The 15594-nt window shown below is 54.5% G+C and overlaps 1 protein-coding gene across 1 annotated transcript in view; it reads left to right on the plus strand.

The window, feature by feature from the left end:
- The first annotated feature begins 4234 nt into the window (after nucleotides 1-4234).
- Nucleotides 4235-15594, plus strand: part of LOC142905285 (multiple PDZ domain protein-like) — a 39257-nt gene continuing 27897 nt past the window's right edge. Inside the window, exons 1-5 of the mRNA XM_076065035.1 lie at nucleotides 4235-4345; nucleotides 7824-7873; nucleotides 9304-9551; nucleotides 12243-12398; nucleotides 13306-13454. Coding sequence (XP_075921150.1) covers nucleotides 7858-7873; nucleotides 9304-9551; nucleotides 12243-12398; nucleotides 13306-13454 — 569 coding nt within the window. The 5' untranslated portion in view covers nucleotides 4235-4345; nucleotides 7824-7857. The remainder of the gene's footprint in view (nucleotides 4346-7823; nucleotides 7874-9303; nucleotides 9552-12242; nucleotides 12399-13305; nucleotides 13455-15594) is intronic.

Consider the following 15594-nt stretch of genomic DNA (forward strand, 5'->3'; position numbering starts at 1 on the left):
TCCATGTGATGAGTCTACGGGTCTCTGTGTGAGTCCATGGGTCTCCATGTGATGAGTCTACGGGTCTCTGTGTGAGTCCGTGGGTCTTCATGTGATGAGTCTACGGGTCTCTGTGTGAGTCCATGCGTCTCCATGTGATGAGTCTACGGGTCTCTGTGTGAGTCCATGGGTCTCCATGTGATGAGTCTACGGGTCTCTGTGTGAGTCCATGGGTCTCCATGTGATGAGTCTACGGGTCTCCATGTGATGAGTCTACGGGTCTCTGTGTGAGTCCGTGGGTCTCCATGTGATGAGTCTACGGGTCTCGATGTGATGAGTCTACGGGTCTCTGTGTGAGTCCATGGGTCTCCATGTGATGAGTCTACGGGTCTCTATGTGATGAGTCCGTGGGTCTCTGTGTGAGTCCGTGGGTCTCCATGTGATGAGTCTACGGGTCTCTGTGTGAGTCCATGGGTCTCCATGTGATGAGTCTACGGGTCTCTGGGTGAGTCCGTGGGTCTCCATGTGATGAGTCTACGGGTCTCTGTGTGAGTCCATGGGTCTCCATGTGATGAGTCTACGGGTCTCTGTGTGAGTCCGTGGGTCTCCATGTGATGAGTCTACGGGTCTCTGTGTGAGTCCATGCGTCTCCATGTGATGAGTCTACGGGTCTCTGTGTGAGTCCATGGGTCTCCATGTGATGAGTCTACGGGTCTCTGTGTGAGTCCATGGGTCTCCATGTGATGAGTCTACGGGTCTCCATGTGATGAGTCTACGGGTCTCTGTGTGAGTCCGTGGGTCTCCATGTGATGAGTCTACGGGTCTCGATGTGATGAGTCTACGGGTCTCTGTGTGAGTCCATGGGTCTCCATGTGATGAGTCTACGGGTCTCTATGTGATGAGTCCGTGGGTCTCTGTGTGAGTCCGTGGGTCTCCATGTGATGAGTCTACGGGTCTCTGTGTGAGTCCATGGGTCTCCATGTGATGAGTCTACGGGTCTCTGGGTGAGTCCGTGGGTCTCTGTGTGAGTCCGTGGCTCTCTCTGGCGGACATCTGTGAAAGAAAAGAGAGAGAGAGAAAAAACACGCACACAGCTCATCGGATTTCTCCAGGTAACAAACAAATATTCCGCCGATTTCAATCCCATCGCTTGACCGGGGAGGGGTGCGGTGAGGTCAATGGCTGGGGAGGCACTGGCTCATGTCAGAGCCAGATTCACACCACACTGAGGGGGCGTGGCCTCACTGAGGGGGGCGTGTTAGACACGGAGAGGCATTGATCGACACTCCCCATGCTCTTTTTTTCTCTTCTTGGTTCTTTCGGTAAAGTCACCACGTAGAATGGAAATAAAATAATAAAAATAAAACATAATGAAATAAAAAAAATCTCACGATGTTTCGGCCACAACACAAGTAGCCTTCTTCATGTGAACGAACTGAAGGATCTCAAGGTTATATTTTACTTCCATTCTACGTGACTTTACCGAAAGAAACAAGAAGATGAATCCCTGCAGTCAGTCACTGAAGCTTTAAATCGAAACTCCCCATGCTGTTAGCGGGTAGCTTCCCCTTCGCGTCAACAGGGGGCAGAAGTGCGATCACGTTCATGTGAAGGACTGTGGCCCAAGGGGCCAACGGTAATCCCTGGGATAAGGGACCCTGGGGCACAATCCCCAAACCCCGGGTGGGGGGGACTGGGGGATGATGTCACCTTCCAGAATGTTCTGGAAGGGAGGCGTGGCGAGGGCGGAGCAAGCCACGGACCTGTATATAAGCCGGGCCTCTGAAGGGTCTGGCTCAGTCATCTCCAAGCCGAAGACCGAAGGGACCGTCCGTAAATGACGTCACGCGTTTTTGGATGATTTTTGACCCCCCCCCCTCCGTCGTCACACGGCGTCACAAAAAGTCAGACCCCCCCCCCTCAAATATGACGTCACAAAGCTCTTCCCCCACCCCCCGCAAATAAAATAAAACATGCTTCAATTCGCTTTAAACTATTGTCACTGTAGTGCGTATTTAATGTGGCGCTGCACTCTGATGTTGTAGGAGAAAACATTTATTAAAAAGTCTATTTAATTAAGTAGAACGTTGATTTAAAGCTTTCGTGACTGCAGTGATTCATATTCTTGGTTATTTCGGTAAAGTCACGTTGAAGGGAAACAATAAAATAATAAAATAAATATAGAACAATAAAATTCTCACGACGTTTCGACTGCAACACAAGCAGTCATCATCAGGTGTGAAAACCAACGGCAAGAATTTTATTGTTTTATATATATTATTATTTTATTGTTTACATTCAACGTGACTTTACCGAAAGAACCAAGAATATAAGTAGAACGTGTTGTCTATATTCATTTAAAGTTGCGCATTTTGATGTGATGTCACATTTCTCAACCCCCCCCGCCCCCCCTCGTCACACATCGTCACAAATGTCTGACCCTCCCCCACCCCCCCAGGTGCGTGACGTCATTTATGGACGTCCCCAAAGACGGAGCTGAAGGATAGGACCCCAAGCTCAGCTGTCCTTCTAAGGGCCGGAGCTGAGCGAGGCCAGCGGTCAGGGGAGGGTAGGTTCCTGAAGGATAGGACCCAGGACCCCAAGCTCCGCTGTCCTTCTAAGGGCTGGAGCTGAGCGAGATCAGCGGTCAGGGGAGGATAGGTTCCTGAAGGATAGGACCCAGGACCCCAAGCTCCGCTGTCCTTCTAAGGGCCGGAGCTGAGCGAGACCAGCGGTCAGGGGAGGGTAGATTCCTGAAGGATAGGACCCAGGACCCCAAGCTCCGCTGTCCTTCTAACGGTCAGAGCTGAGCGAGACCAGCGGTCAGGGGAGGATAGGTTCCTGAAGGATAGGACCCAGGACCCCAAGCTCCGCTGTCCTTCTAAGAGCCGGAGCTGAGTGACGCCAGTGGTCAGGACCCAGAGACCTTGGCACGGTCGGGTCAGCGTGGCCTCAACCTCGGGCCCCTAGCAGGAGGGCTAAGAGTTAGAGTGGTCCCAGTGTTAGGCGGCAGTGTGGCCCGGGGGCCATACCCCGTCAGGTGTCGGGTGAAAGGGGCCGTTAGCCCTTTTTTGTGTGAGGGACCCTGCATTCAGAGCAGTTCAATAAAATATCGTGTTGCCTCACAGAAATTATCCTCTGGCTATTGACCCACTGCATACACACACGTGAAATAAGTTACCTGGAGTATGGAAGGCGAGGACGTGAAATGAAGGGGTCTACAAACATTACATTGGTGACACACACTGAGATAGTAACGGGCACGCGCTTATTGCCCACGCTCCATCCCGTTACTGAGAGGTTGCGCAATCAGAGGGGAGGCTGAACTCGTCGCTGCCTCACCGCTCGTCTCTTCCGGTATTTGCAGCGGAGCTCCGCAAATTTGGCGATTTTGACTCTAAAAGTGATTGGAATCGTACAGAAATGACATTTATAACACAGATCAGTGGAAAATTCTTCATATTTATTTTATTTGATTATTCTTTTTTTTACTTTTCATAACAGCTATTTGCATTGTAGTATGACAGCTGAGGCTCTGCCTCCCCTAACCGCACGTCCCTGGGTTTTTATTATCAAGGGTCGGAAAAACCCGATTTTTTTGCCCGACAAATCGGGGGTATTGGTTTTAATGGAATGAAACCCGATTTTGCCGATTTAAAACCTGTTTTTTTTATCGGCGTCTCGTGCACACTTCAATCCTGCTCCTCGTCGTCGTCGCCCTCGCCGCTGGACTCGGCGTTGTCGTCGGGCGTCGTCGGGTAGTCGTGGAACGCCTTGAGGTTCGACTTGATGAAGACGAGATTCTCGACCGCGTTGGGCGCCAGGCTCTTTCCTCAACTTGGAATGGATAAATCCCAGCGTCGAGACGTTCCGCTCAGACGCAGCAGCAGCAGCAGCGGCGGTCCACGTGGCCATGCTGAACAGTTTGATGGCTGATCTTCTGGAGCGCGGGATAGTCGCTGCCGTCGGTCAGCCACCACTCTAGCGAAGGGGTCTTCCTCCGCTTGGCCAGGAGCTGAACGCTAATGGGGTGCGTGCGACTGAAATCCCGACTTAACTTTAATTAAAAAAAACCGAATAAAACCGGATTCGGGCAGGATGCAGGTGCTCCGGCTTTATATAAAAACCGATTAAAACCCGAATGAATAAAACCGGGCCGTGCCAGCCCTGGTTTTTATTTTGTGCGTTCGGTGGCGCTAACCACTGCGCCACCGCTCCCCCCCCCTCCCCCCGCCGCTTCCCCCGGCGGCCCCCGCCCCTCGGTTGACCCGGCTGGGTCACGTGGTGTGGGCTGCCCCCACCCAGCACTCTAACGGGACCGATCGGAGGAGGAGTGGCAGCTCTTGGATCAATCGTCGTCGGTCAGGTTTGTACCTCGTTCGTTCATTAAGAAAACAAACAAACAACAACAAACAAACAACAACAAACAGCGGGCGACGGCGGAACCTTAAGCGGTCATCGCGGAGCGCGAGGCTCCATCGCGGAGCGCGACGAAACGCGAAGAAGTTTTTTTAAAAAAAAAAAACTTGGCGGCCGAGTCGTCGTCATGGCGACGACTCGGCCGCCATCGCTGACCCACCACCATCCACAAACAACAACAACAACGACAACAACAACGACGAGCAGCAGCAGCAGGCAGGGCAGGGGACGGTATGGCGGGGGTTGCGTTGTTAGCAGCGGCTGGCTGAGGCAGGCCGGGCAGGCCGGGCAGGCCTCGGCGGGGCGCAAGTGTCGTGACTTGCTGCTGCTGCTACTGCTGCGGCTACTCCAGGCGGTGGTGATGGTGGTGATGGGTGGTGATGGTGGGGGGTGATGGTGGTGATGGGTGGTGATGGTGGGGGGTGATGGTGGTGATGGGTGGTGATGATGGGTTGGTGATGGTGGGGGGTGATGGTGGTGGTGTTGGTTGCGGTGGTGGTGGTGGGTGTGATGATGGGGGGTGATGGTGGGGGGGTGATGGGTTGGTGATGGTGGTCGTAGTGATTGTGGTAGTGATGGTGATGATGGGTTAGTGATGGTAGTAGTGATTGTAGTAGTGATGATGGGTTGGTGATGGTGGTAATAGTGATTGTGGTAGTGATGGTGGTGATGATGGGTTAGTGATGATGGTAGTAGTGATTGTGGTAGTGATGATGGGTTGGTGATGGTGGTAGTAGTGATTGTTGTAGTGATGGTGATGATAGGTTGGTGATGGTGGTAGTGATTGTGGTAGTGATGATGGGTTGGTGATGGTGGTAGTAGTGATTGTAGTAGTGATGATGGTTTGGTGATGGTGGTAATAGTGATTGTGGTAATGATGGTGATGATGGGTTGGTGATGGTGGTGGTAGTGATTGTGGTAGTGATGATGGGTTGGTGATGGTGGTCGTAGTGATTGTGGTAGTGATGGTGATGATGGGTTGGTGATTATGGTAGTAGTGATTGTGGTAGTGATGGTGATGATGGGTTGGTGATGGTGGTAATAGTGATTGTGGTAGTGATGGTGATGATGGGTGCTGATGATGGTAGTGATGATGAGTGGTGGTGGTGGTGGTTGTTGTGATTATGATGGGTGGTGATGGTGGTCGTGATGATGATGGGTGGTGATGATGGTGGTAATGGTGGGTGGTGGTAGCGATGGAAGTTGTGGTGATTGATGATGACGATGGTGATTATTGTGGGGGTGATGGTGATTATGTTGCTGCTGATGACGCTGGTGGTGGTGGTGGTGGCAGTGATGCTGGGGAGCGGTGGTGTAGCGGTTAGCGCGCTGCACTACGAACCCGGCGACCCGAGTTCAATTCCCGCTCACGGCCACCAACACCCAGTGATGATTATCTGAACAGGTCCTGGGCCTCCCCTAGGTCGACTCAGCCTCAAATGAGTACCTGGTGCGGTGTGTGTAAACATCGCCACCAGGGAGACGAAGGCGGTGGGGCGTGGTGCTGGCTAACCATAGGTGCTGCTCGCTAGCACAACTTGCCCCAGGAGTCTACTGAGGCTATACGGGGCATCTTTGTCTTTGATGGTGCTGCTGGTGTTGGGGTTGATGGAGGTGATGGTGGTTGTGGTGATGTCGTTGTTTGTTGTCAATAGACTTGTTGTCATAGGCGTCGCCATGCATTGATTAATCCACAAGTGGTTGCTTATTTGCTGACTGCTGTTGCGGTTAAGATGATGATGACAGTGGTGATGATGACGGTAGTGGTGGTGATCATAATGATGACTGTGGTTGTCGGGAGAGCGGTGGTGCTTCGCTTAGCGCACTGCACTACGAACCCGGCGACCCGAGTTCGATTCCCTCTCGCGGCTAACACGAAGTGACGATAATCTGAACTGGTCCTGGACCTACTGCCCTAGGTCGACTCAGCCTCAAATGAGTACTCGGTGCAGTGTGTAGTAAACATCGCCACCGGGGAGACAAAGGTGGCCGGGCGTGGTGCTGGCCACCCACCCCCTCAGGTGCCGTGCCGGCCTTCATAGGTGCTCGCTAACAGCACTTGCACCTAAAAGTCTGTTGAGGCTATACGGGGGATCTTTGGGGAGAGCGGTGGTGCAGTGGTTAGCGCACTGCACTACGAACCCGGCGACCCGAGTTTGATTCACGCTCAATCCACTGCTGGATGAAGGCCCCAGCCCCCCCCCCCCCTTACATAGCAGACGGTTCACAGGAATTATCTGACCATACTTCACCATGCTGGGCACCGGGTTGACGAACGCGGGAAGCGCGCCTTGGAGCGCTTCCCGTTGTCACAACCGATTGAGTTACAGGGGTCATTTAAATAAAAAATGAGCCACCTGGAGTCTCACCGCTGCCCCCCCCCCCCATGCCATTCTCGGCCGCCGTCATGAGGGGCTGGCGCGGGCCTCGTGCCGCGCTGGATTCTTGAATCCATCTGTGAGCGGCTGTTGCGCGTTTCATCCGGTTTCCTCCCCCCCGCGCCCTGCCCCCATCCGAAGCCAAACCTCTCATTGCTCGTGCTGCTGTCGCCACCGATGTGAATTCCCGCTTCTGGGCGATAACCTCCCACATTCTCCTCCGCACGTTCCTTTCCTTGGTGAGTCTTTGAGTCTCTCTGTGAATCTACACGAGTCTATGGGTGCTCTGGGCGATTCTATGGGTCTCTGTGTGATTATATGGGTCTCTGTGTGAATCTATGGGTCTCCGTGTGAGTCTGTGGATCTCTGTGGGTCTCTGTCTTGAGTCTGGATCTGTCTGTGTATCTACACGAGTCTATGGGTCTCTCTGTGAATCTATGGGTCTCTGGGGGGTTCTGTGGGTCTCTGTGTGAGTCTATGGGTCTCTCTGCGAGCCTATGGCTTTCTGTGTGAATCTACGCATTGAGATCATTTCCATTATATTACTGCTATAAATTTCCACGCGATGATAAGCCACTTGATGATACGCCACTTCCTTGGGCTGTCATTCCTGGCCGGGTCGCTTCTGAAAAAGAGCTCTTGGCCACGGAACCGGCGGTCGTGGTTTCATTCCCAACCACGGCTCACGTCAGCTGCGAGTGGCATCTGAACCGGCTCCGGGCCCCTCTCTCTCTCTCTCTCCCCCCCACCCACCCTCACTAAACCCCCACTGACCAGCCACGGTGAAGTATGGTCAAGCAACCTCCATGACCAGGGGCAACCTCAAATAACAAAGAAGAGCCGTTTTTTTGTTGTTCTAATTCTGTAAAAAAACAAACACGACTCAGTATTGATGAAAAAAAAAGAATTGGTGTTTTTTGGGGTTTTTTTTACCCAGGAGGTGTTAAGATATTTAAAAAGCAAGTAGATACCTTAATAGACAACGTCACGAGGCAGTCGCAGGTTTGACCTCCCCCCCCCCCCCCCGTCTCTTCTTTACTTCACCAGATCGCACCGGCGCATCAAACGCACCGCAGGAGGAATGCCGGAAAATCCAGGTGCATAAAATGTTGACGAGCGTCGCTTTTCCGATCGTTGTTGTCTGGTGGTGGTGAGGTGGTGGTGGGTTGGTGGTGAGGTGGTGGTGGGGTAGTGGTCTGCTGATCTCTCTGGGTACTTGAACCCTCACCAGTGATCTCTCTGGGTACTTGAACCCTCATCAGTGATCTCTCTGGGTACTTGAACCCTCTCCAGTGATCTCTCTGGATACTTGAACCCTTGCCGGCGGTCTCTCTGGGTACTTGAACCCTCACCAGTGATCTCTCTGGGTACTTGAACCCTCACCAGTGATCTCTCTGGGTACTTGAACCCTCATCAGTGATCTCTCTGGGTACTTGAACCCTCACCAGTGATCTCTCTGGGTACTTGAACCCTCATCAGTGATCTCTCTGGGTACTTGAACCCTTGCCAGTGATCTCTCTGGATACTTGAACCCTTGCCGGCGGTCTCTCTGGGTACTTGAACCCTCACCAGTGATCTCTCTGGGTACTTGAACCCTCTCCATTGATCTCTCTGGGTACTTGAACCCTCATCAGTGATCTCTCTGGGTACTTGAACCCTCACCAGTGATCTCTCTGGGTACTTGAACCCTCTCCAGTGATCTCTCTGGGTACTTGAACCCTCATCAGTGATCTCTCTGGGTACTTGAACCCTTGCCAGTGATCTCTCTGGGTACTTGAACCCTCATCAGTGATCTCTCTGGGTACTTGAACCCTTGCCAGTGATCTCTATGGGTACTTGAACCCTCATCAGTGATCTCTCTGGGTACTTGAACCCTTGCCAGTGATCTCTCTGGGTACTTGAACCCTCATCAGTGATCTCTCTGGGTACTTGAACCCTCACCGGAGGTCTCTCTGGGTACTTGAACCCTCATCAGTAATCTCTCTGGGTACTTGAACCCTCTCCAGTAGTCTCTCTGGATACTTGAACCCTTGCCAGTGATCTCTCTGGGTACTTGAACCCTCTCCAGTGATCTCTCTGGATACTTGAACCCTTGCCGGCGGTCTCTCTGGGTACTTGAACCCTCTCCAGTGATCTCTCTGGATACTTGAACCCTTGCCGGCGGTCTCTCTGGGTACTTGAACCCTTGCCAGTGATCTCTCTGGGTACTTGAACCCTCATCAGTGATCTCTCTGGGTACTTGAACCCTTGCCAGTGATCTCTCTGGGTACTTGAACCCTTGCCAGTGATCTCTCTGGGTACTTGAACCCTCATCAGTGGTCTCTCTGGGTACTTGAACCCTCACCGGCGGTCTCTCTGGGTACATGAACCCTTGCCAGTGATCTCTCTGGGTACTTGAACCCTTGCCAGTGATCTCTCTGGGTACTTGAACCCTCTCCAGTGATCTCTCTGGGTACTTGAACCCTCACCGGCGGTCTCTCTGGGTATTTGAACCCTCGCCGGCGGTCTCTCGGTTGGTGGCACCCAGCGGACCTGCAGGGTGCCGTGGCTGCCGTGGAGCGGCTGCAGGCGCGGCTCCGCGAGCTGAGCGCCGGCGACGGCGACGCCAGCGGCGGTGGTGCCGCCGACGACGACGACGACGACGGCGGCGGCGGGGATGGCAACGCGATGGACGTGTGCGAGCGCCGGCTCGGCGCCCTGCGGGCCACCCTCGAAAGCCCCCTCTTCCAGCAGATCCTGCGCCTGCAGAGCTCCGTCCGGCACCTGCGTGACAAGGTGAGGTCGGCAAAAGCTAAGTCGGAATCGTAAATGGACATCCATCGCGGCGCGTGCTCCGGTCGTCATCCTCGCGGTGGCGGCGGCCGGCGGCGACCACGGCGGCGGCGCCATTCGGCTCGGCCGTCGAAACGAAGGCGGCGGTCGCCGTTCATCGTCGTCGTCGAGCGGCGCTTTCAGATGCTGCTGCTCCTGCGGCCGTCTGGACCGCTCTCTCCCTTCCGATATTCGGAGGCCACTGGTGGCTACGGTGCACTTTTTAACCATCGTCTAGTTTGACAAACTTGATTTGAAGCTCTCGTGACTGCAGGAATTCATACTCTTTGGTTCTTTCGGTAAAGTCCGCTGTGACGGGGCATTATATAGACTCTCCCCCTCCTCGGATCTATATAATGCTCCGTCACAGCGGCTTGTTTCTGTTTCTCACCTGAAGACGATTGCTTGTTGTTGCGATCGAGACGTCGTGATCTATTATTTATTTTTCTATTTACGTGACTTTACCGAAAGAGCCAAAGAGTACAGATTGACAAACTCGTTTCTTCCGGGCCCGCTTGTTGCGTTTAGTGTTGTAGTCCTTCGCGCGGACCTCCGATTAGCGTACAGAGTCGTTGTTTTTTTCCTAGGGAAATCCGATGAGCTACAAAGCTTTGTTTCACAGATGCCCGTGCGGTGCATGGACCGTGCGAGTACCGCGCGTTTCGCAGCGGGCGGCCCGTAAGTGATCCCTTCTGCGTCCGCCGTTCGGCACGGAGGGCAGGGCACGGGACGACGATAGGGGTGGCTGGCGTCGTCATGGGCACATTCCATAAATTACTCCGAAGGTTGCTCCCCCTTGGGATGACCCGCCGCGGCAAATCATCGCTCCCCTCCTGCCAGATTAATTCCCACTGTTTTGCAGGCCGCCGCTGACTCTGTGCCACCCCCACCCACCCACCCACCGGCCCCGCCCACACTCCCCACCACCCCCACCACACTGTTCTGCCGTGGCATTCTAGGAATGTTCATTTGTCCAGACCGTGAGGGTCTGGAGGCCCACGTGTGTGTGTATATGTGGCGGTCGTGACGGGCTGTGGTCCCGGCTGGCAGAAGCGCTGCGGATAGCACGGGTGTCCTCGGACACGTGTTCATGTTTTTAATGCACAATAAGCAAACAGAAAAGGCGCCGGGGTGAGGGCTGGTTAGCAGATGGGAGGTGTTGGGTACGTGTTAGGTACATGTTGGGTACGTGTTGGGCACGTGTCCGCGTGGCACAGTAGGAGGGGGGGGGGCACAGCTGGGTGCATCTGCCACTTATCTCAGTCACCGCGCCACCTGGGTCTGTCCCGTGACCGCCTTCGACACTTCACGCGGCCTCAAAGTGCACCTGGCTTGGCACAGGCGCCGTGGTGACGTCACCGTCACTTAGTGGCGAATGGCGTGGAGTGGTAGTTGTGTGCACGTAGGCAGTGGGGAGCGGTAGCGCAACGGGTAGCGCCCTACAAACCCGGCGAGCTGGGTTCGATTCCCCTCTCACGACCACCGCCAATGCCAGCAACGATTATCTGAACCGATCCTGGCCTCCTCCCCGAGGTCCACGCAGCCTCAATTGAGTACCTGCTGCGGCGTGTCGTAAACATCGCCACTCGGGGAGACAAAGGCGGCCGGGCGTGCCGCTGGCCGCCCAACCCCTTCGTGTGCCACAGTGCCGGCCTTAATAGCCGCTGCTGCTGCTGCTCGCTAACAGCGCTTGCCCCGACAGTCCGGTCAGGATACACGGGGCCCATCTTTTGTCTCTGCGCCTCGCCAATGCAGCAAGGATCACGTTACGGCCGCACGCTCTCCCGTTTCCCTTTCAAGGCAGTAATGGGGTTTAAAGGGCTCAGCCGTGAGGTTACCCGTTGCTCTGTTTGGCTTGCGCTTGGAATTCAGCCGCAGCAGCGATAAGAGAGATTAATTGCACCCTACAGAGTCGAGACCCGCGCAGAATGCCTCAGCGGTACCCACTCGTCACCGCCTCGCAGCGACAAGGGTCTGGGTTCGATTCCGGACTCCAACACCGGTGTGTTAGAGAGTAAACCCACAACAAGATGTTGTGGGTTTACTCTAAAACACACCGGTGTTGGAGAGTTAGAGAGTTAGAGAGTAAACCCACAACATCTCGTTGTGGGTTTACTCTCTAACACACCGGTGTTGGAGAGTTGGAGAGTTGGAGAGTTAGAGAGTAAACCCACAACATCTTGTTGTGGGTTTACTCTCTAACACACCGGTGCGATGTACCAGTAACGCATTGGCATGTCTTTTGCGTACGCGACAAACCTTACTAATTGGCTGTGTCGGGTGGTGGCGGGTTTAATGACGCATTTATATTTACGTAATCTAATCCAAAAACCTCTATAATCCATATATACAGCAGGCATCATCAGGGTCGGGATGGAACCCACGACCTGTAAACCAGGCGAGGTAGTTAACATCTCACCAAAGTGAGAGAGAGAGACACGCAGACTCCAAATATACAGCAGCAGCAGGCGTCAGGGTCGGGATGGAACCCATGACTTCCTGTATACCAGGCGAGGTAGTTAACATCTCACCACAGAGAGAGAGACACGCAGACTCCAAATATACAGCAGCAGCAGGCGTCATGGTCAGGATGGAACCCACGACCTCCTGTACACCAGGCGAGGTAGTTAACATCTCACCACCATGGCGCCACAGGCGACACAGCTGCCCGGCGAGCTGGAGTTCGGCGTGGCGGACCAGCTGGGGCTGTCGGCGACGGCCGTGCCGTGCTCCCGCTCGCCGGTGCTCACCTCGGCGCAGGTGTGCGGCGAGCCATCCGGCTTCGGGCTGCTGGTGCAAGAGATGGCGCAGGTGAGGGTAGCGGTGCGTCCGTCCAGGCGTCCGTTCGTGCGTGCTTGCGAGCAAGTGATGAGCCATGTTCGCTCATCGACTCAGAGACAGATAGGGGTCTCTATGGGTCTCTATGTATCTCTGTGAGTCCCTATGGGTCTCTATCTCTAAGGGTCTCTATGTATCTCTGTGAGTCTCTATGTATCTCTGCGAGTCTCTATGGGTATCTATGTTTCTCTATGGGTCTCTATGTATCTCTGTGAGTCCCTATTGGTCTCTATCTTTAAGGGTCTTTATGTATCTCTGTGAGTCTCTCTGGGTCTCTTTGTATCTCTGGGAGTCTCTATGGGTCTCTATGTATCTCTAAGGGTTTCCATGTATCTCTATGAGTCTCTATACATCTCTGTGCGTCTCTTTGGATCTCTATGGGTCGCTGGGTCTCTTTGTATCTCTCTGGGTTTACGATACGGTCCATAGTGGCTCATGTCTTCAAGCCACAGTGCTGTGTTGTAAGAGCTGCGCTACGATCTCGGCGACCCGAGTTCGATTCCCGCTCACGGTCAACGACAGTGGCGATCATCTAAACCGGTCCTGGGCCTCCCCTAGGTCGTCTCAGCCTCAAATGAGTACCTAGTGCAGTGTGCAGTAAACATCGCCACGAGGGAGACAAAGGCGGCCGGGCGTGGTGCTGGCCACCCACTCTCTGTGTGTGCTGTGCCGGCCTTCGTAGGTGCTGCTCGCTAACAGCACTTGCCCCAACAGGTTGTTAAGGCTATGTGGGGGATCTTTGTCTTTGTGTACAACTCAACCTGAAATGAGTACCTGGTGCGGTGTGCAGTAAACATCACCACTGGGGAGACAAAGGCGGCCGGGCGTGGTGCTGGCCATCCCTGCTTTTGCCCCAACAGTCTTTTTTTTGTTGTTGCAGGGGCGAGTGGTGGAGTGCGTGGAGCTGCAGAGGCCGCGTGGGGGCACGCCGGGCGGCCTGGGCTTCCGCGTGGCCGGCCTGCGCAGCGACGAGAGGGGCGACCTCGGCATCTTCGTCCGGGACATCGCCCTGGGCGGCACAGCTCACCGGTAGAGCCACGTCGGCGGGCCTCGGGGGGGTGCCGCCACGAACAACGTCCAAATCACCGGGGCGACCGAGTTCGGCTCTGGGGCGTGGCCTCCCTCCCCCCCCCACCATTGGTTACCACCCCCCCCCCCCCAACGTTGGCTACCACCCCCCCCCCACCCACCCAGGGCAGAGGTTGGCGGCTGTAATGGACCGGGAGCCAAGAAGTTGCCCCATGAGTTCTGAAAAGAGCCAAACGCCGGTTGGGGGGCGCCGGTTGGGGGTCGCCGGTTGGGGGTCGCTGGTTGGGGGGGCGACGGTTGGGGGTCGCCGGTTGGGGGTCGCTGGTTGGGGGGGCGACGGTTGGGGGTCGCCGGTTGGGGGTCGCCGGTTGGGGGGGCAACGTTTGGGGGGCGACGGTTGGGGGGGACGCCGGTTGGCCACCGCTGCCCTAGGGGCGACTCGGGCTCACGGCACTTGACCCAAATATCCCCGGTAGGCTACCCGGGAGATCTTTGCCCTCGTTTAGTTTTCTTGTCACACGCCCCCCCACCGCCCCCCCCCCCCCCCCCCTCGCGGCAATGGCGCACGCCAGCGCCGAGTGCCAGCGCCGAGTGCCACTCGAGGTCGCCAAAGTGCATCCTGCAGCGGTCGGACGCGAGTGGGCCCAATGCGGCGACCCTGATCCGGTTTAATCGAAAAGTGGTACAAATTTCACGTGTTTTTATATTTTTTTATTCTACCAGGGTAAGGCCCACGCAGCCGCTGCATAGTAGCTCTTTTTCAGAAGCAGAACATTTATACTGTACGAGGAATCCAGTAGGGGTACGGGATAAGAACGTTACAACAACAAACAATACAACAACACGATTGTAGTGCAAAGCACAAGACGGGTAAACACATCACCCACACACAGACAAACACAACAATAAACCATCTCCATCCATACTCTTTGGTTCTTTCGGTAAAGTCACGTAGGTTAGAAAAAATAATAGATCACGACATTTCAGTCGCAACACAAGCGTCCGTGTGTTGCGACCGAAATGTGACTTTACCGAAAGAACCAAAGAGTATGGATTCCTGCAGTCACGAAAGCTTCAAATCAAGATTCATCCCCATCCAACCAGGCAAAGCCCCACAGAGGTATTAATTTATTTTTCAGAAGCGACCCGACTATCACAAATGATCGCCCAGCGAAGTGGCTCATCATCATCATCATCACGTGGACATTTATAGCAGCAGCCAAATGCGCGTGGTGACGTCGATTCTATACGTGGAGAGGAAAAACCGGAGGGCCCGGAGAAAAATCCACACGACCAACACGGTGGGAGAGGGAGAGACACGCAAACTCCAAATATACAGCAGGCATCCGGGGTCGGGATCGAACCCACGACCTCCTGTAGACCAGGTGAGGCAGTTAACATCTCCTAGCCACCGTGATGATGATGATGATGAGAGAGAGACACGCAAACTCCAAATATACAGCAGGCATCCGGGGTCGGGATCGAACCCACGACCTCCTGTAGACCAGGTGAGGCAGTTAACATCTCCTAGCCACCGTGATGATGATGATGAGAGAGAGACACGCAAACTCCAAATATACAGCAGGCATCCGGGGTCGGGATCGAACCCACGACCTCCTGTAGACCAGGTAAGGCAGTTAACATCTCCTAGCCACCATGATGATGATTATGAGAGAGAGAGAGACACGCAAACTCCAAATATACAGCAGGCATCCGGGGTCGGGATTGAATCCACAACCTCCTGTAGACCAGGTGAGGCAGTTAACATCTCCTAGCCACCGTGATGATGATGATGAGAGAGAGAGACACGCAAACTCCAAATATACAGCAGGCATCCGGGGTCGGGATCGAACCCACGACCTCCTGTAGACCAGGTGAGGCAGTTAACATCTCCTAGCCACCGTAATGATGATGATGAGAGAGAGAGACACGCAGACTCCAAATATACAGCAGACATCCGGGGTCGGGATCGAACCCACGACCTCCTGTAGACCAGGTGAGGCAGTTAACATCTCCTAGCCACCGTGATGATGATGATGAGAGAAAGAGACACGCGGACTCCAAATATACAGCAGGCATCCGGGGTCGGGATCGAACCCACGACCTCCTGTATACGAGGCGAGGCAGTTAACATCTCGTC

This window comes from Petromyzon marinus, chromosome 1, assembly GCF_048934315.1.
Source record: "Petromyzon marinus isolate PM22_M1 ecotype Great Lakes invasive population chromosome 1, UKy_Petmar_22M1.pri1.0, whole genome shotgun sequence".
NCBI lineage: Eukaryota > Metazoa > Chordata > Hyperoartia > Petromyzontiformes > Petromyzontidae > Petromyzon > Petromyzon marinus.